Source organism: Branchiostoma floridae, chromosome 8, assembly GCF_000003815.2.
Source record: "Branchiostoma floridae strain S238N-H82 chromosome 8, Bfl_VNyyK, whole genome shotgun sequence".
Lineage (NCBI taxonomy): Eukaryota > Metazoa > Chordata > Leptocardii > Amphioxiformes > Branchiostomatidae > Branchiostoma > Branchiostoma floridae.
Window position 1 is genome coordinate 13,061,582 of NC_049986.1, and position 23,186 is coordinate 13,084,767.

General features: G+C 41.5%; 2 protein-coding genes across 2 annotated transcripts in view; one reads left to right on the plus strand and one right to left on the minus strand.

The window, feature by feature from the left end:
• LOC118420834 (dipeptidyl peptidase 2-like) overlaps positions 1 to 975 on the minus strand; it is a gene marked incomplete in the record, with an annotated part of 5,785 nt that extends 4,810 nt beyond the window's left edge. The window contains 2 exon segments of the mRNA XM_035827863.1: positions 289 to 428; positions 752 to 975. Of these exon segments, the coding sequence (XP_035683756.1) occupies positions 289 to 428; positions 752 to 932 (321 nt within the window).
• The window catches only part of LOC118420836 (pancreatic triacylglycerol lipase-like), a 57,688-nt gene that overhangs the window by 1,299 nt on the left and 33,203 nt on the right, over positions 1 to 23,186 (plus strand). The gene's annotated exons all lie outside the window — the stretch shown is intronic.

Below are 23,186 nucleotides of genomic sequence, written 5' to 3' on the forward strand. Positions count from 1 at the left end.
AGGTACCAAGAAGATACTGATGTTCTATGATTCGCATGTTCTGCATATGCTGTGGACGGAATATTTTGTGGCTCTTTGTAGGTCAAGTTCATGACCCTGGTCATCTTCTGCCTTGTAATTGTTTCACTGTACCAAATGTACTTTGACGATACGTGTAGAATAAAATGAACCTACGATGGAATACCAAGGTATAAAATCATAATGTCCCGTGCGCTATGCTAGATTTAAGGTAGAGTACTGTATTGCTATGGATATGTGATGAGAAAGTTGCAATAGATTTATATTCACATGTTCCGCGAAAACCAGCAGAGCTTTGAATTTCGCGGCCAGTTCCTTGACGAATCCACTGGCTTCCCAGAATGCCGTGATGGGTCCCTCATTTCCGGTGTAGAAGAATATTGGACCTTCTCTCTTCTCCCAATAGGCATCTAAAACATGGCATGTAATATAACATGTCTTGGGGCTACGTTGGCGATTCGGGAAATGAGAAAGTTAGGAATTTTCGTTCTCGTAAGGTAGAAAATGTTCCTTGAATATATCATGAATAAATCATAATATGCCTTAGGGTCTTCGACTTGGCCCCCAAACCGTGAACTGCGAACGCCCTTCCACACAAACCTTGTTTGACAAGTAAAATTTCAGCATTGAATCTGCAGCACCAAGTTGTGTTGTGACTAATAGAGGAAACAATGGCTTGCATCGAGTATTGAGTATTTTTTTTTTATTTGTTGTGAAATGGATTAAGACTTACCTGAAACAAGAACCTTCTGCATGTACGTCTGCTGTCCATAGCTGGCAAAATTGAAGTTGTCGACGTACTGTTCGACGTAACGAACGTTGTAAGGGGTGTCAGCAGGATTCGGTGTTGAAGACGAACAGACGAAGGTAAGAGGGGCGACTAACAGGACATGCAACAGCACACGGGCAGCCATCTTGTCATATGATGTTGTTTTTCCGGTGGGCACCGATGTGAGCGGATACGCGAGGCCACTATTCTACAGTTAGTTGATCATTAACCAGATAATAAATGGTGTTGTGCGGCTCTTGTTAGTGATCTACATCGCCAAGCATTTCCAACTTGATAGGACTCAATGCAAAGGATTGGATAGGTCTACATCTAGGATGGACATTAATTCCTTCTTAGCAAATCTGGCTGATATATTAAACATTTTTATGGTGGAAGTTTGTGTGTAACTAAGCAAGGAAACATGTATCTCAATCGAGGAAGGTCAGATTAAGGTCATAGTTGACCAGTGTTTTGAGTGCTACCGGTGCGCATGCTATCTTATAGAGGGCCTTCTTGCGGGGAGTGGCAAAGTGCAGTCTATGCAGAATTTTAATGGAATTTGGCGTGGTGCAAGTTTGGATGTAATATTTTTACATAGTACATATACCTAATCTCCAAGCAGATCCTAAGGGTAGTCTCCAAGCAGACCCTACGTTATAGATAGCATCAAAGCTGGCAAAGGAGCCGGCCAAAGGAAGATAGCCGGCCAAAGGGAGTCAAACAGGCACCGGAGGTCTGCCTGCACTGAAACAGGAAGGAGCGTTTCTATTCAACAATGGTGCCGGCCGAGTATTACCTTTGCCAGCTTTGATCTCTAAGGCACCGTAGGGTCTGCTTCTAGACTACCTAAGGGAGCCTAAGATCATATCAAAAGCTGACAGATGAGAGAAGCCGGCATCATGAGGAGTTTAATATATAATACCGGAGCACACTCCTAGGCTGGCTTCACTCCTCTGGCAGCTTTTGATACTATCTTATGCTACCGTAAGATCTGCTTGGAGATTACATATACCAATAAATCGATTCTAATGTCCAAGCAGATCCTATGGTAGCCTAAGATAGTATCAAAAATTCCGGTGGCCAAACACACTCCTAGGCCGGCTTCACTGCTCTGGCAGCTTTTGATACTCTTTTAGGCTACTGTAGGATCTGCTTGGAGATTAGATCGCTTCATAATACTAGTATGTTTCCACATACGCAGTAGTCAAGACACACACATAACACACGCTCGAGAGTCATGATCACATCGCTTATGATCGCTTATGATTGATGTATTGTCAAAAAAAGACTTCGTATCACATTAACGAGTGACTAATTTACCTGACAAAAAAAAAAACATTATGTCGGAGTAATTACATACAGTGTTTTAACAGAACATCTTGCTACATCACAAAGAGTAGATAATGAGTGGTGGAGCCACACTAAGAGCTACGTAACATTACGCCAAATAGCAGTTACTGAAGCAACTGGATACGATTTTGGAAACAGTCGGACGTTTCAGACAACCATGCAGTGTCTTTTGTCAGTGACACTACGTAACGTTACATTCCAATATTTCGAATAGTAAAAATAACAAGGACAAGCCAGTATCGCTATCCAGTGGAACCGCTTATGTCTCTTTCTCTTGTTCCATTAGAATATTCAACACTAGGAAGAACTATAGTCACATAGTTTTGTTGATTGTCTGGGTCTAGCGCCCCAGATACATCATTCATCTAATATCTGCCACGGTATACCGGCAGTTATATACATATCACATCCATAATCATCTACTCACATTTCTTCATCAGTGTGCCCCAGTTTTCTTGAAAAAAAAAAAAACCGATTCCCTAAAAGTACCATTCAGGAGTTTTCTAAATCAAACGATTGTCAAGACTACTTCCATCTACTACCACCTAGGTCTAAGTTTGGTGGAAGAAACTTTGAAATCAGTAAGCTGCGCCAGTACATAAATGAAACGCAGATTTAGGAAGTGTTGGATGCTACCCAGTCTAATATCGAGTGTTTACGATTACATCACAAGAAATACAGCACAGCTAGAAATTTACAGAATCGCAGAAAAAATATTTCCTTAAAAAGCAAGTCATCACACAACTACTAGCATGTGAACATTTTTTTCTAAATGACCACCAATGAGAAGCGATTTCAGCTTCTCGTGAACAAGCAAAGGGTTAAAACCAACAATCTATACCCTCTTTAATAATGAAGTTCTTTACTGGTTGTATGTGTCAACGTTAGTATTGGCATTTGCCGTTTCTTTGTATGCATCACTGGCTTGCATGTGTGCCCGAACAGGTAATAAGTCAACGTTTCCCTGACGTCTATTCACTTCCTCTTGATTTTGACTTTGAGGCTGGTACAGGACATTGGCCCTTGCCTCACCGTACGGACTGATAGTGACATCATCATACTCGTCATCGATCTCTGCGTACTCGTGGGGAGGTTCACCTGAGTCGTTGTTGGGGCTGTTGTCGTTTGATTGATTGTCATTAGCAGTGTTTGAAGTAACCGCTTGGTTACCCGGCTGAAGTGGAAGTTCCTGAAACCTACGGACACGGTTAAAGTCCTTGCAAATAGATATGATACCTGCTGCAAGCATGGCGACCAATACGCTAACTGTCATCAAGCTTATCATCTGGCCAATGCTAAATGTTCTGTATCTGTCAGGTCCATTGCCATTTAAGATAATGATATCTTCATGTGTGGACACTTTCGTCGATTCTGTAGATATTGTTTGCAATGTACTCTTGTCGACTTTTGTTGAAAATTGTGTCACTGCTGGCAATGTTGTCGCTGGTGGCAATGTTGTGGTTCCATCTGGGAGGAACGTTACATTTGTCACAACTATCGTTGCTGAGGATGACCCAGATGTTGTTGTGACAGTACACTTCAGAATACCTCCTTGGAGGTCTTGCATCGTGTGGACGTCGGTCTTAAGAATGCTTATTGTTTTTCCAACGAATTGTCCACAAGGGTCACAAGACAAAATCCCTGTTCGGTTTTTCTCAGTATTCCAACCTTCTGGTCTGAAATATGTTTGTTGAGTAACATTTATCTGGCCAAACGTTTGTTCGATGATACCAGTGCTCATGTACAGTTCCCTGTTAGAAAGTCTTAAGTTGTCCCTGTTTGGGATAACCCACGTGATCTGGGGCTGGTCTTCCCAAAATGCCTCACATTTGTAGGACAGGCCGCCATGTTGTCTGGTAACATGGACAACCGGAGAAGCACAAGTGAACATGCTTGGTGGAACATAGGAGAGAGGTTTTTCTGCTAACTGAGGTGGGTAGTTGCAGACTAGATTTTTTCTAACGTCTATCATTGGCAAAATGCGAAACCCGTGCCGTCTAAGCCAGTCATTAGAACATGTACAACGGAATGGATTGCCCGCAAAGCGAATTTCGCCATTGCCTCTTATCGCATAGCTCTTCAGAGCTAGCATCACTCTGTTCCAAGATACCTCAAGAGCTGTGAGTCGATTATGACTCAAGTCGACTATTTGGAGACCTTCGATATATCGAAGAGTGTTGGGATCGAACAATAATATGTCGTTGTATTTCAAAGACATAGTTTTTAGGCATTTAGGCCAAAGCATGCTCCCTTCTATTGTCTGTATGCTGTTGTGATCAATATTTAGATGCCTTAAAGACAGTAGGTGTTGAAACACTCCGTTGCCAACATTACATATTTCATTGTTGCTCAGGTTTAGTAGATGCAGTCCTCCTAACCCTGTGAAGTAATCCTGACGAAGTAATGACAGTCTGTTGTGAGCAAGGCTTAGTATCCGCAGACGAGGAAGAGTCAGAAACGCGTTTGGCTCGATCACAGATATTTGGTTGGAGCTCAGAAGTAGATCTGTCAAATTTGTTAAGCAGCAGAAGGTGTTTTCTTTTAAAATGGTGAGCGACGTTTCTTTGATTTGAAGCACCTGAAGGCTAGAAAGGTTTTCGAAGTCTTTGTTGTCAATTACGCCCACATTTCCAGGTCCGATGTACAAATAGTGAAGCCCGGTAAGATCTGACCTTCGCAGCCCTGGAATGGAACACATGTGTTTAATTGATGCCAAGAGGGCCTATGAGTTTTGAACCGCGAAGATGCCCACTAAGGGCAAATCAGAGTCTCTTCATTTAGATCCGAGTGTACGTGATGGACCAACCTTTTACTAACATTGCTATAAATGACCATATATAATCATTTACATGATCTGATAAAAACTGTTATATTTGCTAGTGAGCAGCTCAATACTTTCTTTCAACACAGCTTCTTTGTGTTTATGAATGAATCAACAATGATTCGCAATCAAATGCTGCAGCTCCGTATTTCACGAAACATACACAGCCCAGTATATAACGATAACCAAAGTTTACGTCAGAATTTGCTGGGATGTTTTTTAACTAGTAACCTGACCAACGTATAACATTCAAAATCATATCTAAGTTGTTTTGGGGGGCATTTTTCTACCATATAGGTTTTCGTTCATAGTCATACTTTAGTTTTACTGCATACCTGTTTTGTAAAATATTACTCTCGGGGTCATTCATGTTATATTTGTAAACTTGAACAAAATCACGTTACACCTACCTGATGTTCCCTTCAGATCGTAAGGCCTCAGCACCAATGTGGACAGACTCGACGGAAGAATCCGGTACAGGTTCTGCCAGTCCGTGTCGGCAGAAACGTTGCAGACTGCGCACAGTTTCTCAGTCTGGTCAAACTCTGACCCAGCACAGTTACTGCCGCTGACCACACAGTTTGGCTCTACTGACTTCGCCGTTTCGTCCATACGTTTTTCACTCTTCCCATAGTTCGCAAATACTATAATAAACAAAGCTAAGGTAAAGAGTGGTACCTGACTTAAAGCCATTTGTAAAACGTCTCCGAATGTGCACTACTGAGATTCTGAACAATTTGACGTGGTGCTACGATGTGCCTGCTGCGGGGTGATTCCTTCGAGTGTCTTCTTTTTTGAGTCGACGTCATCAACGAGTAGCGCGATTCATATTCATAAGATACCGACTCGTCCGTTTATCACTTTCAGGGGGCAGCTGAGATTTTATTCACACTTTTCTTATTCCGTAACAATACTGGGTATAGATCCACCACGGACCGTTTGTTTTGAAGAAAATTGCTTATCATTTAAAATGACAAACGTGTTTCTTAGTTGCTTTTTTGCCTTTGCCATGTTACTTCCGTGTGTTTTACCTATATCCTTATCTTGTGTCTGAAGTATCTCATTGTGCTCATGTCGACAGTTAATCATCCTACTGAGACACGGCAAGCTTTGCGTCTCCTGATTACTTTCCCTAGCAAGCCTCGGCTGAATACATGAATAATTACAGTATTGTGTTTCCATTTTCCTTTGGTTCTTTCATACGCCCCATACTCATGTTAATTTTTTCACGAATATTCTCTGATATGGTTTGCAATGTTGGTCGGACTTGGTCCCTTTCCTAACTTCCCGTGCGGAAATACAAAGTAGTTAGCTTATGAATAACCGATTTCTGATTGTCCATAAACCTATTTTATTTATGATTCGGATGTCCTTTACTGCTTGTATGTGGCAACATTAGTATTGGTATTTACCGTTCCGTTGTATGTATCACTGGTTTGCATGTGTGCCCGAACAGGTACGTCAACGTTTTCCTGACGTCTATTCACTTCCTCTTGATTTTGACTTTGTGGCTGGTACAGGACATTGGCCCTTGCCTCACCGTACGGGCTTATAGTGACATCATCATACTCGTCATCGATCTCTGCGTACTCGTGAGGAGGTTCACCTGAGTCATTACAGGGACTGTTATCGTTTGATGGACAGTCATTCACAGCACTAGTGTTTAAAGTTTTCGCTTGGTTACCCGGCTGAAGTGGAAGGTCCTGGAAGTTCCTACAAATAGATATGATTCCTGCTACAAGCATGACGATCAATACGCTAACTGTCAGACTTGCTACCTGGCCATTGCTAAATGTTCTGTATCTGTCAGGTCTATTGCCATTCAAGATAATGATGTCTTCAAGTGTAGACACTTTCACAGACTCTGTAGTTACTGTTTGCAAAGTCTTCTCGTCGACTTTTGTTGAAAGTGACGTCGCTGGTGGCAATGTTGTGGTTTCATCTGGGAGGAATGTTACATTTGTCACAACTATAGTTGCTGAAGAAGACCCAGATGGCGTTGTGACAGTACACTTCAGAATACCTCCTTGGAGGTCTTGCATCGTGTGGACATCGGTCTTAAGAATGCTTATTGTTTTTCCAACGAATTTTCTACAAGAGTCACAAGACAAAATCCCTGTTAGGCTTTCCTCAGTATTCCAACCTTCTGGTCTGAAATATGTTTGTTGTGTAACATTTATCTGGCCAAACGTTTGTTCGATAACGACAGTGGCCATGGACGATTCCCTGTTAGAAAGTCGTAAGGTGTCTCCGTTTGAAACAACCCACGTGATCTGGGGTTGGTCTTCCCAAAATGCCTCACATTTGTAGGACAGGCCGCCATGTTGTCTGGTAACATGGACAACCGGAGAAGCACAAGTGAACATGCTTGGTGGAACATAGGAGAGAGGTTTTTGTGCTAACTGAGGTGGGTAGTTGCAGACTAGATCTTTTCTGAGATCTGCCAATGGCAAAATGCGAAACCCGTGCCGTCTAAGCCAGTCATTAGAACATGTACAGCGGAATGGATTGCCGGCAAAGCGAAGTTTACCATTGTCTCTCCCCGCATTACTTTTCAGGGCTAGCATCGCACTGTTCCAAGATATTCCAAGAGCTGTGAGTCGATTATGACTCAAGTCGACTATTTGGAGATCTTCGATAAAACGAAGAGTATGGGGATCGAACGAAAATATGTCGTTGTATTTCAAAGATAGAGTTTTCAGGAATTTAGGCCAGAACATGTTCCCACCTCCTATTGTTTGTATCCTGTTGTGATCAATATTTAAATGCCTTAAAGACAGGAGGTGTTGAAACACTCCATTGTCAACATTGCATATCTTATTGCTGCTCAGGTTTAACACATGTAATCCTCCCAACCCTGTGAAGTAATCCTGACGAAGTAAAGACAGTCTGTTATCAGTGAGATTAAGTGTCCGCAGACTAGGAAGTGTCAGAAACGCGTTTGGCTCGATCACAGAGATTTGGTTGGAGCTCAGAAGTAAATCTGTTAAATTTGTTAAGAAGCAGAAGGTGCTTTCTTTTACAACGAAGATTGACGTTCCCTTGACTTGAAGCACTTGAAGGCTAGAAAGGTTCTCGAAAGAGTTGTTGCTTATAACGCGTAGCTTTCCAGGTCCGATGTACAAATAGTGAAGCCTGGTAAGATCTAACCTTTGAAGGCCTGGAAGTAAATAAGTGTCGTTTAATTGATATACCGAGGACCTATGGTTATTGAAACGCGAGGCTGCCTACCGAAGGGAAGGCGGAGCCTTTACGTTGAGATCTGAGTGTACGGGATGGACAAGCTTAGGAAACCTTTTTAGGAAAACTTATTTTACTGTAAATGATCAGGAAACATGTACAAATCATCAAATTTGGTTGTTGGTCACTTGGCCAATGTATATCTTTCATAATCATATTTTAAGTTCTTCGTTTGGATATTTTTGTGCCACACATTTTATGATAATACATGTAACTTTTATTTATGATAATAACGTTTATTGCAAGACTATGCCCGAAGGCTAATCAAAAACAAACAGTGGCATACAGAATTGTATACTTAAAGAATGAAAATGAAATTGATCAGCTAAAAAGAAAATGACATCTGTTCCAAATTTAAAATTTACTTAAACACTTTTAGATGTTTGACTTCTTCATCATTTTGTTCATATCCTGTACTTTTCTTGTATACTAGCTTGGTAAAATGTTAGTCTCGGGTACATTTATGTTATATTTGTAAACTTGAACAATTACATTGCACCTACCTGATGTCCCATTCAGATCGTAAGGCCTCAGCACCAATGTGGACAGACTCGACGGAAGAATCCGGTCCAGGTTCTGCCAGTCCGTGTCGGCAGAAACGTTGCAGACTGCGCACAGTTTCTCAGTCTGGTCAAACTCTGACCCAGCACAGTTAGCACTGCTGACTTCACAGTTTGGCTCTACTGAATTTGCCGTTCCGTCCATAAATTCTTGACTCTTACCATAGGTCGCGAATACTACGATAAACAAAGCTAAGGTAGAGAGTGGTACCTGACTTAAAGCCATTCTAATATACGTCTTCGCATGTGCAGCAAAATCTTGAACGTTTATGGTATGCTTGCTGGAATACGTGCCTTCTGTGGTATGATTCATTTTACTATCTGCTTTTTGGTATCGACGTCATCAACGAGTAGGGCTATTCATATTTATAGACTGGTCCGTTGATACCCTTAAGCCCCTCCTTTCCTGACCAGATTTACATGAGACAGCCGAGATAACATTGTATACTTCTCTTTTCGCAGCAATATTGGGTATACCTCTATCGCGGACCGTTCAATTGCTTCGTGTTTCATATAATCTTAGCTGCTTTTTTTGTTTTACTTTGTCATTTTGTCATGTTACTTCGAGATGCCCTGTACCTCAGTGACGTAGCCCATTGCTTTGCCTGTGTCTAAATTGTCTCGTTGTGCTTTTGTCGACAAATGTATCTCACAAGAAATCATGGTACTAAGACGCGGCATCCTTTTCATCCGCCGATTGCTTTTCTGTAGCAAGCCTCGGTTCAAGAAAGATTAGAGCGTCGCATTTCCGATTGATTCTTTGATGTATACGCCCTATATATGTTATTTTTGTTCAGCGAATATCCTCTGATATGGTTTGCGACGTCAACTTCCCATGTGGAAATTCAACGTAGTCCTGATTGGACAAAGGTGTATTGTGCGCATGCCCACAGGACCCCATCAACACTTTTAGTATACGACACTTAGAAAATATGAGTTTTGTGGATTTTTGGCCATTTTCGACTACAATTGATATTTTTCCTTCTATGTCCTTGCATTAAAACCAAATGACCTGAAATTTGGTATGGGGATGTGCATATCACGTGTCCACAGTACTTTATATTCACTTCTGGTATACATCGCTTTGAAATTGTTGACTTAAGGGATTTTTTGCCATTTTTAAAAGAAAAAAAAACGTATAGTATTGGCTCCTGCGCCATTGTATAAAAACCAATTGATCTGAAATTTGGTATGAGGGAGCATACGGTACGTGCCCATAGGAATCCATTCGCACTTGTACATCACTTAATATTGTTTGATTTTTGTTGTTGCCAATTTTGACCAAAATGTAGATTTTTAGTTCCTGTGCCTTGAAGTAACCAACTGATCTAGAATTTGGTATCTGGGTTTAGCACTAGGAATGAAAACTGGGTAACATATACATGTCCATTTTGCATAGATAGGGCTGTTCCGGAATAAACCATTCTTGTATGGGGGACTTTTTAAAAATCCATTTTGGAGTGGGATGATGTTTTGGATTAGGGCAATTTCTGCAAAAAGTCAATATGTAACAGAATTTGTTTTGCATTGGGATGGGGATGGATTGAAATTTGATGTATTTGCTAGTGATAGTCGGTTTGGGGTTGGTCAGCCATTTTTATCTCCATGGAAAATGGAGATATAGTTTTGGGTGTGTCTGTCTGTCTGTCTGTCTGTCTGTGTTGGTGTTTCCGGATAATTGTGGTCAACATAACTCAGTAACCTCTGGATAGATTACGATGATATTTGGTAAGTAAGTAGGTGTTAAGAAGACAAAGGTCAATGTCAATTTTGGGCCCCCTGGTATGTGACCTTGGTACGTTTTTTTGGATGTGCTGTGGTTTAAATTTTTTGGTGGCAAATAGCTAATGACGTAAGGAATAGATGATGTATGTTGGGTCCCCTAGCAGGTTGCTCTGGAACTGCAGGGGTGTTTATTTCAAAATCTTCTTGGGAGGATAACTAACCAAGGGAACGACAAATTTAGATGATATTTGGTATGTAAGTAGTTTTGACAGAGATGTACATCCTAAAGTGCAAATTATGCAAACTGGCACTTAATTTGCATAATTAATGAGGGAAATCTATATTTGTAGTGTTTTCCATTATAGGACTCAAATACCTGTGGTATGTGTAGTTTGTGGTTGGTGGAACATTATCAGATAACAATTATGCAAATTCGGTCCTAATTTGCATGAAAGTGCTATAATTCTTCTCAATATTATATTATTGGACAATCAACATTGGGACCGGCATAAGTTATTTAAAGGTGTACATAACCAAGCATAGATTATATAAATGTGGAAGTAATTTGCATAATCGGACTATTTCATGGAGATATGAGGTCTACGAACTCTTGTTCTTTATGGTTTAGATGCACTTTACTGGTTGTAGGTTGCAACATTTGTATTGGTGTTTACCGTTACTTTGTATGCATCAGAAGCTTGCCTTTGTGTCTGAACAGGTGTGTCTATGTTTTGCTCTCGTACATTTGATTCCTCTTGATTTTGTGTGTGAGGCTGGTACAGAACATTGGCCCTTGCCTCACCGTACGGGCTTATAGTAACATCATCATCCTCGTCATCGATCTCTGCGTACTCGTGAGGAGGTTCACCTGAGTCATTACAGGGGCTGTTGTCGTTCGATGAACGGTCATTCATAGTATTTGCAGTGACCACTTGGTTTTCCTGATAACGGGGAAGGTCCTGAAACCTATTGTTAATGTTTTTACAGTAAGCTATGGAGGATGCAACTATCATAACCATTAGGACACTGACTAATGCACTTACTGCCTGGCTCATACCAAATGCTCTGTTCGCGCCTTCACTATCCCCATTTAAGATAATGACGTAACCATCCGACTCAGTTGGGTCCAGTTCTGAACCAACTGTTCCAAATGATTCGTCAGTACGTTCTGTCGAAGAAGACACTATTTGGGGGTATGTCGAAGGTGGCAGTGTCTGAGAATCAGCTTCCGATGCCTCTAGATCTGAGGGCGATGTTACATTCGCTACAACTACCATTGCTGAAGAGATTCCAGATGTTGATGTGGCTGTGCATTTGAGATCACCGCCTTGGAACTCTTGTATCTTTTGGATATTGATATAAATAATACTAGTTGTTTTTGCAACGAATTGCCCGCAAGCGGTACATGTATAAGGTGCACGTGTGATCTTTGATTGATCTTCCTCAACATTCCAGCCTTCTGGTTTGAATGTCGTTTGTTGCGTTATGTTTATCTGGGCGAATGTTTCTATGGTTACGCCGGTAGTCATTTTGGACAGCAAAAGCCGGTCCCCATTCGGAAGGACCCATGTGATCTGTGGCTGGTCTTCCCAGAATACCTCGCATTTGTAGGACAGGCCGCCATGTTGTCGAGTTACCTGAACGACCGGAGCAGCACAAGTGAACATCGTTGGTGGAACATCGGGAAAAGATACACCCTTAAACTGGGGTGGGTAACTGCAGATTAGATTTTCTTGTATGTCTCTTATTGGCAACATGCGAGATCCGTATCGTCTCAGCCAGTTGTTAGAACATGTACAACGAAATGGATTGCCTATAAATGTAACATGAAAGTCTCGTTTTGGCCTTGAAATTCGCAATGCGTAGTTCCAAGAGTCTCCAAGTACTGTGAGGCGGTTATGACTCAAATCTACATTTTGGAGTTTAGGAAACTGACGGATTTGTAGGTTGTGTGGATTGAACACCGTTATGTCGTTGTATTTCAAGGACAGAGTTATCAGAGTTTTAGGCCAAATAGAATTGCTGCTTTCTATTGCTTTTAGTCTGTTGTGATCGATATTCAAGTGTCGCAAAGACAGGAGCTGTTGAAACACTCCTTTGTCAACATTACATATATCATTGCTGCTTAAGTTCAGCTGATGTAGTCCTCCCAACCCTGTGAAGTAATCCTGACGAAGTAACGACAATCTGTTATTAGCGAGATTAAGTGTACGCAGACTAGGGAGTGCCACAAACGCGTTTGGTCTAATCACAGATATTTGGTTGGAAGTCAGACTCAAAGCAGTTAATCTTGTTAAAGAATAGAAGGAGCGTTCCTTTATAACTGCAATCAGCGTTTCCGTAATGTGAAGTACCTGAAGATTGGAAAAGTTATCGAAATCTTTGTTGCCCATTGCTCGCACCTTTCCAGGTCCAATGTGCAAGCGGTGTAGCTCGGTAAGATTTAACTTTTGAATGCCTGGAAGTAAACACATTGTCGTTATACGTTACCGGCTAGCAAAAGGGCCTAGGATTACTGAGACGCCAGGACATCCACATAAGGACACATCAGGGCCTTTTCTTTGAGATCCAAGTGTACGGAATGGAGCAAGAGACAACCTGTCTGACATTATTGCAAATGATAATGACACAGCTTATATTTCAAAAAGAAATTTATGCGTTTGCTGGTAAGTAGGACTACACTTTCTTTCAACAAAGATCTTTTGATAAATCAACGATGATGTTCAATAAACCTCTGAAGTTCAGTATTTCACAAAATATATATAGCCCAGCCTGTAACAATTTCCTATGTCTACCGTGGAATTTTCTTAAATATAAATCAACGTGCCGTTCGGTATCTTTCAAAATCATACTTTTGGTCATGCATTTGCATATTTCTGTTCACATTCTGTAGTTTTCTTGCATAGTTAATTTTGCAAAATGTGACATTTTCGGGTGCATTTTTTTATTTATGCTATTTCTACATTTTGATAAAGGAAGAAAAGTGTTCACTTACTTGATGTTCCGTTCAGAGCGTAAGGCGTGAGGACCAATTCGAACAGACTCGACGGAAGAATCCGGTCCAGGTTCTGCAAGTCCGTGTGGGTAGAAACGTTGCAGACTGCGCACCATTGTCTAACACGGTCGATGCTTGACCCAAGGCCAACACAGTTACTACTAATGACTTCACAGTACCTCTCTGCTGGATCCGTCGTGCCACCCAAAGATACCCCACTCCCAAAGCTTACGAATACAATGATAAACAAAGCTAGGGTATAGCTAGAGAGTGGTACCCGACTTACAACCATTTCTAATATGTCTTTGTATAGTGGATCGTAAGAATGCGATGCGTGTTGTACGGTCGTACGTACGCCTGCCGGACTATGTGCCTTCTGTGGTGTGATTTATTCCTATTTTGCTGTTTACTTGTGCCATCGACGTCATCATTGTGTAAATCCATCCATAGTCATTAGATAAAAATTGTCTCGATGATCACCTCAAGGCCTTCCTGTACTTCAAATGATTCATGCGAGACAACCATGATTGCATTGCAAGCTTTACATTCCTTTCCGGTATTAGCTATATAGCTGACCCAATACTTTGTTTTGAACAAAACGTCTGAGCAGTTGAAATGATTGATTCCCATGTATTTTACGTGTATCGGTTAAAGTATCATAATTTCGCTTTTGCCAGTAAATCTATCTTACAAATTACAATTATTAATCTTATCATCTATTGCTTTGCTGCAGCAAGCCTTTGAAGCTAAGAGTATTCTGTTTTCATTTGTTTACTTGATTCTTTTGTACGCCATATATCCCTGTTATTTTTAATGAATATTCTATATTCTCTGGCATGATTTTGCTACAATGAAACATTTTCCTCATCTCCGGGCGATAGATCCAGTGTAGTAAGTCAATGATTAACCAGTTTCGGGTTGTCCATCAGCCTATTTTTTTTGACTGATGGACAATTTGAGGTCCTTTATTGGTTGTATGTGGCAACATTAGTATTGGCATTTACCGTTACTTTGTATACATCACTAGTTTGCATGGGTGTCTGAACAGCCAAATCAACGTTTTGCTCAATTGTATTTAGTTCCTCTTGATTTTGACTTTGAGGCTGGTACAGAAGAACATTGGCTCTTGCCTCACCGTACGGGCTTATAGTGACGTCGTTATCCTCGTCATCGATCTCTGCGCACTCGTGAGGAAGTTCACCTGAGTCATTGTTGGGGCTGTTATCATTTAATGGATGGTCATTGAGAGTGTTTGAAGTTACCGCTTGGTTACTCGGCTGAAGTGGAAGGTCTTGAAGCCTACGGTTATAGTTCTTACAGATGTATATGATTCCTGCTACAAGCATGACGGCCAATACGCTAACTGTCAGACTTGCTACCTAGCCTGGTCATTGCTAAATGTTCTGTATCTGGCAGGTCTATTGCCATTTAAGATAATGATGTCTCCAAGTGTAGACACTTTCACTGATTCTGTATTTACTGTTTGCAATGTCTTCTCGTCGATTTTCGTTGACAATCGCGTCGCAGGTGGCAATGATGTCGTTCTATCTTGGATGAACGTTACATTTGTCACAACTATCGTTGCTGAAGAAGACCCAGAGGACGTTGTGACAGTACACTGCAGAATACCTCCTTGGAGGTCTTGCATCGTGTGGACGTCGGCGTTAAGAATGCTGCTTGTTTTTTCCAACGAATTGTCCACAAGTGTCAAAAGACATCATCTTTGTTCGGATTTCCTCAGTATTCCAGCCTTCTGGTCTGAAATATGTTTGTTGAGTAACATTTATCTGGCCAAATGTTTGTTCTATGATACCCATGGCCATGTACATTTCCCTGTTAATAGAAAGTCGTAAGTTGTCCCCGTTTGGAACAACCCACGTGATCTGGGGCTGGTCTTCCCAAAATGCCTCACATTTGTAGGACAGGCCGCCATGTTGTCTGGTAACATGGACAACCGGAGAAGCACAAGTGAACATGCTTGGTGGAATACGGGAGAGTGGTTTTCCTTCTAGCTGAGGTGCCAGTTGCAGACTAGATCTTTTCGGAGATCTGAAAATGGCAAAATGCGAAATCCGTACCGTCTAAGCCAGTTATTAGAACATGTACAACGAAATGGATTGCCGAAAAAGCGAAGTTCGCCATTGCCTCTGCCCACGTCGCTCTTCAGAGCTAGCATCGCATTGTTCCAAGACATCCCAAGAGCTGTGAGTCGATTATGACTTAAGTCGACTATTTGGAGTTCTTCGAGACAGCGAAGAGTGTTAGGATCGAACGAAAATATGCTGTTGCATCGCAAAGACAGCGTTTTTAGGAATTTTGGCCAAAATATGTTCCCTCCTATTCTCTGTATGTTGTTGTGATTAATATTTAAACGCCTTAAAGACAAGAGGTGCTGAAACACTCCATTGTCAACATTGCATATATCATTGTTGCTAAGATTTAGCAGATGCAGTCCTCCTAACCCTGTGAAGTAATACTGACGAAGTACCGACAGTCGGTTGTCAGCGAGATTTAGTATTCGCAGACTAGGAAGTGTCAGAAACGCGTTTGGCTCGATCACAGATATCTGGTTGGAGGTCAGAACTAATTCTGTTAAATTTACTAAGCAGCAGAAGGTGCTTTCTTTTACAACGGCGATTGACGTTCCCTTGATTTGAAGCACTTGAAGGCTAGAAAGGTTCTCGAAAGAGTTGTTGTTTATCACGCCTAGCTTTCCAGGACCGATGTACAGAAAGTGAAGCCCCGTAAGATCTAACCCATGAAGGCCTGGAAGGGAACATGTGTCGTTTAATTGATGCCAAGAGGGCCTAGGATTATTGGAACGCAAAGATGCCTGCTAAGGTCACATTAGAGCTTCTTCATTGAGATCTGAGTGCACGTGATGGACCAACCTTTTATTTACGTTACTGAAGATGATCATAAAACATGTATAAAACATTTACATAATTTTTTTATGAATATATGTAATATTTACTACTGAACAGGTTGATACTTTCACCCAACACTGCTTCTTTGTATTTTAATTATGAATAAATGAACAATGATGAGCAATAGAATGCTGCAGCTCCGTATTTCACAAACTGTCAGCTCTCCACAGTCATTTCCCAACAAGGCAGGTCATTTCGCCACATCGCACGTTCTTTATCTAGACAGCCTTGTAACAAATTGTAATACTACCATCACTTACGTATTCACAGATGTCCACGAATGAAATCTAGACATCTGTCTTCTTAGCTATTCGTATATCATTACAGAGCATATGTTACTGCTGTAGGCGAAGCCGAGTAATGGAGTACCAGGCTATTCCCACTTTTCAACGTCAAACAAAAATATCGTTGAACAGGTAGAACATCTAGATCTGGCTAAAAACATCGGGGTTTTATAAACACGAAAAGCTGGGAACATGATGTCAATTTTCAGCGGCCGCATTTAGTTCGATACTTATAATTAGCAATACCTGGTGCAATTTTATACCTGGACGCATGTATGAGCCGTAGGGATAAAATACATGTATTTCAAATACGATTTCTATTGCTATTAGACTATCTAGAGAAATAACAGTCAAATGTAGCGAACTGGCTTGTGGCGAAACGCCTTACCTTGTGGCAAAATGACCGTGGTGACCTGGCATTGTGGCGAAACAACCTGTAACCTCACACAACATACACAGCCAAGCACAAAACGATCCCCGTAGTTTACGTTGTAGTTTGCTGGAGTGTTAGTCAAATGGCCGATGAATTAGATTCAGAATCATATTTTTTTTGCTTCTTTTGGGCGTTTTTCTGCCTTATACGTTTTTGTTCATATGATGTAGTTTTACTGCATAGTTTGTTTTGTAAAATGTTAGTCTCATTTATATATATTTGTAAACTTAAACAATCACGTTACACTTACCTGATGTTCCCTTCAGAGCGTAAGGCCCCAGCACCAATGTGGACAGACTCGACGGAAGAATCCGGCCCAGGTTCTGCCAGTCCGTGTCGGCAGAAACGTTGCAGACTGCGCACAGTTTCTCAGTCTGGTCAAACCCTGACCCAGCACAGTTACTGCCGCTGACCACACAGTTTTGCTCAACTGAATCTGTCGTTCCGCTCAAAAATTCTCCACTCTTACAATAGTTTGAAACTACTATGATAAACAGAGCTAAGGTAGAGAGTGGTACCTGACTTAAAGCCATTTGTAAACTGTATGTTTTCGTATGTGCAGAATCTTAGAAATTTGACATGGGTAGTATACCTGCCTGCCTGTGTGCCTTCTGAGGCATGCTTCCTTCTGTAATCTACATTTTTGACATCGAAGTCATACCGACTGGTTCGTTTATCACTTAAAGCCCCTCATTTGTCTGAAGGGATTTACGCGAGGCAGCCAAGATTTCATTATACACCTCTCAATTTTATAGAATATTGGGCATGGATCCATCACGGACCGTTTGTTTTAAAGAAAAACGCTGATCAGTTGAAATGACAAACGCGTTATTTTTTGCCTTGGAGATGTTATTTTCGGATGTGTTGTAACCTATATACTTTACTTGTGTCTGAAATGTTCTTATGTTGCCAGACCTACCTTACAGTTAATCATCCTGCTAAGACGCGGCGACCTTTTCATCCCATGATTGCTTTTCTGTAGTAAGCCCCGGCTCAAGACATAGATGATTAGAATATTGCGTTTGCGTTTGTCTTTAATTCTTTCCTGTCCCATACTAACTTTATTTCCTGAAACGAATATTGTCTGATATGGTTTGCAACGTAGGTCCCTTTACTAACTTCCCGTGCCGAAATGCATCGTAGTTAGATTATAATTATGATTAATCGGTGTCTGGTTGTCCAGCATCATATATTCCTTTCTGATTTGGATGCCCGTTACTGGTTGTATGTGGCAACATTAGTATTGGCATTTGCTGTTACTCTGTATGCATCACTGGCTTGCTTGTGTGCCTGAACAGTTATGTCAACGTTTTCCTGACGTGTATTTACTTCCTCTTGATTTTGACTTTGAGGTTGGTACAGAACATTGGCCCTTGCCTCACCGTATGGGCTGATAGTGACATCATCATCCTCGTCATCGATCTCTGCGTACTCGTGAGGTACACCTGAGTCGTTCTTGGAGCAGGTATGGTTTGATGCCGGATGCTCATCCAGGGCGATTGAAGCAACCGCTTGGTTACCCGGATTAAGTGGAAGGTCTTGAAACCTACTATAGACGTTTCTACAGAAAGCGATGGACGCTACAATGATCATCATCATTAGAATACTAACTGATGCACTTACTATGTGGATCATGCCAAATGTTCTATTTGTGTATGTGGTATCCCCATTTAAGATAATGACGTAATCTTCAGTCTCAGTTGGGTTCAGTTCAGTACCAACCGTTCCAAATGATTCGTCAGTACGTTCTGTCGAAAAAGACACTGTTAGGGGGTATGTCAAAGATGGGAGTGCCTGAGGATCAGAGGAAGGTGGCAATGCTGTCGTCCCCTCTGAGGACGATGTTACATTCGTCACAACTACCGTTGCTGAAGAGATTCCAGATACTGATGTGACCGTGCATTTCAGGACGCCGCCTTGGAGCTGTTGTATTTTTTGGACATTGATATAAAGAATGCTAGTTGTTTTTGCAACAAATTGCCCGCAAGTGGAACAAGGAGTACTCTTTGACTGATCTTCTTCAACATTCCAGCCTTCTGGTTTGAATGTCGTTTGTTGCGTTATGTTTATCTCGACAAAGTTTTGAATGGTTACGCCTGTAGTCACTTTGGAAAGCAAAGGGTACTCGCTGTTTGGAAAAACCCACATGATGTGTGGCTGGTCTTCCCAGAATGCCTCGCATTTGTAGGACAGGCCGCCATGTTGTCGAGTTACCTGAACAACCGGAGCAGCACAAGTGAAAATGCTCGGTGGAACCTCGGGAAAAGGCGTACCCTTAAAATTGGGTGGATAACTGCAGACAAGATTTTTTGGTATGTTTATTAATGGCATTATACGATAGCCGTATCGCCTCAGCCAGATATTAGAGCATGTACAACGAAATGGATTGCCCATGAACTTAACATGAAAATCCTGTTCTATCCTTGCAGGTGGCAATGCGTCGCCCCAAGAGTCTCCAAGTGCTGTGATGCGATTGTAACTCAAATCTACATAATGAATTTTAGTAAGATTGTGAATGTGTAGATTGTATGGATTCAAAACGATTATGTCGTTGTATTTCAAAGATAGAGTTATCAGAGTTTCAGGCCAAATCAAGTTGCTTTCTTCTATTGTTTTTAGTCTGTTGTGATCGATGTCCAAGTGCCGCAAAGATAGAAGGTGTTGAAACACTACATTGTTTAGATAATCTATACTGTTGCTGCTCAGGTTTAGTAAATGTAATCCTCCCAACCCTGTGAAGTAATCCTGACGAAGTACCGACAGTCTGTTATCAGCGAGGTTAAGTGTACGCAGGCTAGGAAGTGTCTGAAACGCGTTTGGCTCGATCAGAGATATTTGGTTGGAGCTCAGACTCAGATTAGTTAAACTTGTTAAGCAGCAGAAGGATCGTTCTTCTATAATTGCGAGCAACGTGTCCTTAATTTGAAGCATTTGAAGGTTAGAAAAGTTCTCGAAATCTTTGTTGTTCAGTACGCCCACCTTTCCAGGTCCGATGTGTAAATTGTGAAGTTCGGGAAGATTTAACTTTCGAATGCCTGGAAGTGAACACATTGCCATAAACGGCTAGCAAGACGGATCAAGATTACTGAGACTCAATAATACTTCATGAAGAGTAATACTGTTAAGGAAGTATGACATGGAACAAGGGACAACTTTTATGACATTATCGAAAATAGTAATGAAGTACCACTTCTTTTTTGAGTGTAACATAAATTTGATGATCAGAACACTTTTTTCAACAAAGCCTATATGTGTATAAATGAACAATGATGAGCAGTCACATTCTGCAGCTCAATATTTTACAGCCAGTACTTCTCAGCGCATAACAATGTTCAAGATTAGTCTACAGTGGAATTCTTTTTAATGTTAGCCATCGGGTCAATGAATATCTTTCAGAATGATATACATTGATATCAAATGTGGCAGTTTGGGGTACATATATTGATAGTTTAAGGATATAACATACGTGTTTACTTACTTGATGTTCCATTCATAGCGTAAGGTATCAGCACCAACGTGGACAGACTTGCCGGAAGAATCCGGTCCAGGTTCTGCCAGTCCGTGTCAGCAGAAACGTTGCAGACTGCGCACAGTTTCTCAGTCTGGTCAAACTCTGACCCAGCACAGTTACCATTACTGACTTGACAGTTCCTCTCTCCTGATTCTGTCACGTCACCCAAAGATACTCCACTCGCGTAGTTCGCAAATAAAATGCTAACCAAAGTTAGGGTAGAGAGTGCTCTTAGACCTAAAGCCATTTCTAACACGTCTTCGCTTGTGCGGCAAAATCCTAAGAATTGACGTGAGTGGTATGCCTGTTGGAATACGTGTCTTCTGTGGTATGACTCCTTCTGCTGTCTACTTTTTGCTATCAACGAGTACTGCTATTCATATTCATAACAAGGTTCTTGGCCCTTTTGTCACCTAAGCCATTCCTTTTCCCGAAGAGAGTCACGTGACTGCAGCCAAGATTTCATTTCTTATTCCGTGGCAATATTGGGTATAGACCGTTTTTGTGTGTGTTAAAGAAATTCTCAAACATGTTTTATATGTATCCCTGGTTAAATAAAAATAAACAAACAAACAAACAATACTTGATTTTTACACTTTCACATGTTACTTAGAGGTGTGCTGTACGTCACTAACGTTACACATATGCTTTATTTCTGTCTGAAATATCCTGCCGTGCCTTTGTCGACAGAAGGGCCTTACAATTAATCATCCTACTAAGACGCCGCAGCCTTTCATGTCCCGATTGCTTTCTGTAGCAAGCCTCGGCTAAAGATGTGCATTATTAGAAAGTATCACTTTTACTTCTATTGTTTTTATCCTATTGAGCTCCCTGTACTCATGATTGTTATTTTTGTTCAACGAATATTCTTTGACATAGCTTCACTGATACCTTTGCTACCTTTGCGGTAATTCAACATAGTTACATTATGATTAATCGGTTTCTGGTTGTCCTATATTCCTTCATGGTTTCATATGAATTTACTGGTTGTATGTGACAATATTAGTATTGGTATTTACCGTCACGTTGTATGCATCACCAGCTTGCATGTGTGTCTGATGAACGGGTAAGTCAAAATTTTGCTCCCGTGCACTCACGTCCTCTTGATTTTGACTTTGAGGCTGGTACAGGGCATTGGACCTTGCCTCACCGTACGGGCTTATAGGGACATCGTTATCCTCGTCATCGATCTCTGTGTAATCGTGAGGTTCGCCTGAGTCGTTGTTGGGGCTGTTGTCACTTGATGGGTGGTCATTCAGGGTGTTTGAAATAACCGCTTGGTTAACAGGTTGGAGCGGAAGGTCCTGAAACCTACTGCTGTCGACGTTTCTACAGCAAGCGACAGACGCTGCAATAAACATAACCATTAGGACACTAACGGTTGCACTTACTACCTGGCTCATGTGAAACGCTCTCTTCACATCTTTGCTACCCCCATTTAAGATAAGGACGTAATCTTGCGTTGAGGATGGTAGTGTCTCACGATCAGAGGAAGGTGGCAATGCTGTCAGGGCCGGTGACAATGTTACATTTGTCACAACTACCATTGCTGAAGCGTTTCCAGATACTGATATGGCCGTGCATTGGAGGACGCCGCCTTGAAGCTCTTGTATCTTTTGGACATTGATATAAACAATACTAGTTGTTTTTGCAACGTATTGCCCGCAAGTGGAACAGGGTGTACTCTTTGACTGATCTTCCTCAGTATTCCAGCCTTCTGGTTTGTACGAAGTTTGCTGCGTCATGTTTATCTGATCAAATGTTCGAATGGTTACGCTAGCAGTCATTTTAGAAAGCAAAAGGCTGTCCCCATTGGGAAAGGCCCAGGAGATTTGTGGTTTGTCTTCCCAGAATGCTTCGCATTTGTAGGACAGGCCGCCATGTTGTCGAGTTACCTGAACCACCGGAGCAGCACAAGTGAACATGTTTGGTTGAATTTGGGGAAAAGAGGAACCCTTAAACTGGGGTGGGTAACTGCACACTAGATTCTTTGAGATACCATCTAATGGCAATGTGCGATATCCTATTCGCCTCAGCCATTTGTTAGAGCATGTGCAGCGAAATGGATTACCTGTAAATCTAACACGAAAATTCCCGTCTGCCCCTGCACTTGGCAATGCTTTGCCCCAAGATTTTTCAAGTGCCGTGAGACGATTATGACTCAAATCTACACTCTGGAGGTTAGTTAATATAGACATGGCTACGCTGTATGGATTGAACACGATTATATAGTTGTATTTCAAAGAGAGAGTTATCAGAGTTTTGGGCCAAATGAAGTCGCTGCTTTCCATTGCTTCTAGTTTGTTGTGACCGATGTTCAAGTGCCGTAAAGACAGGAGGTGTTGAAGCACCACATTGCCTAGATAACCTATATTGTTGCTGCCCAGGTTTAAGACATGCAATCCTCCCAACCCTGTAAAGTAATCCTGGCGAAGTAAGGACAGTCTGTTATCAGCGAGGTTAAGTGTACGCAGACTTGAAAGTGTCAGAAACGCGTTTGGCCTGATTACAGATATTTGATTTGAACCCAGATTCAAATCAGTCAAATTTGAT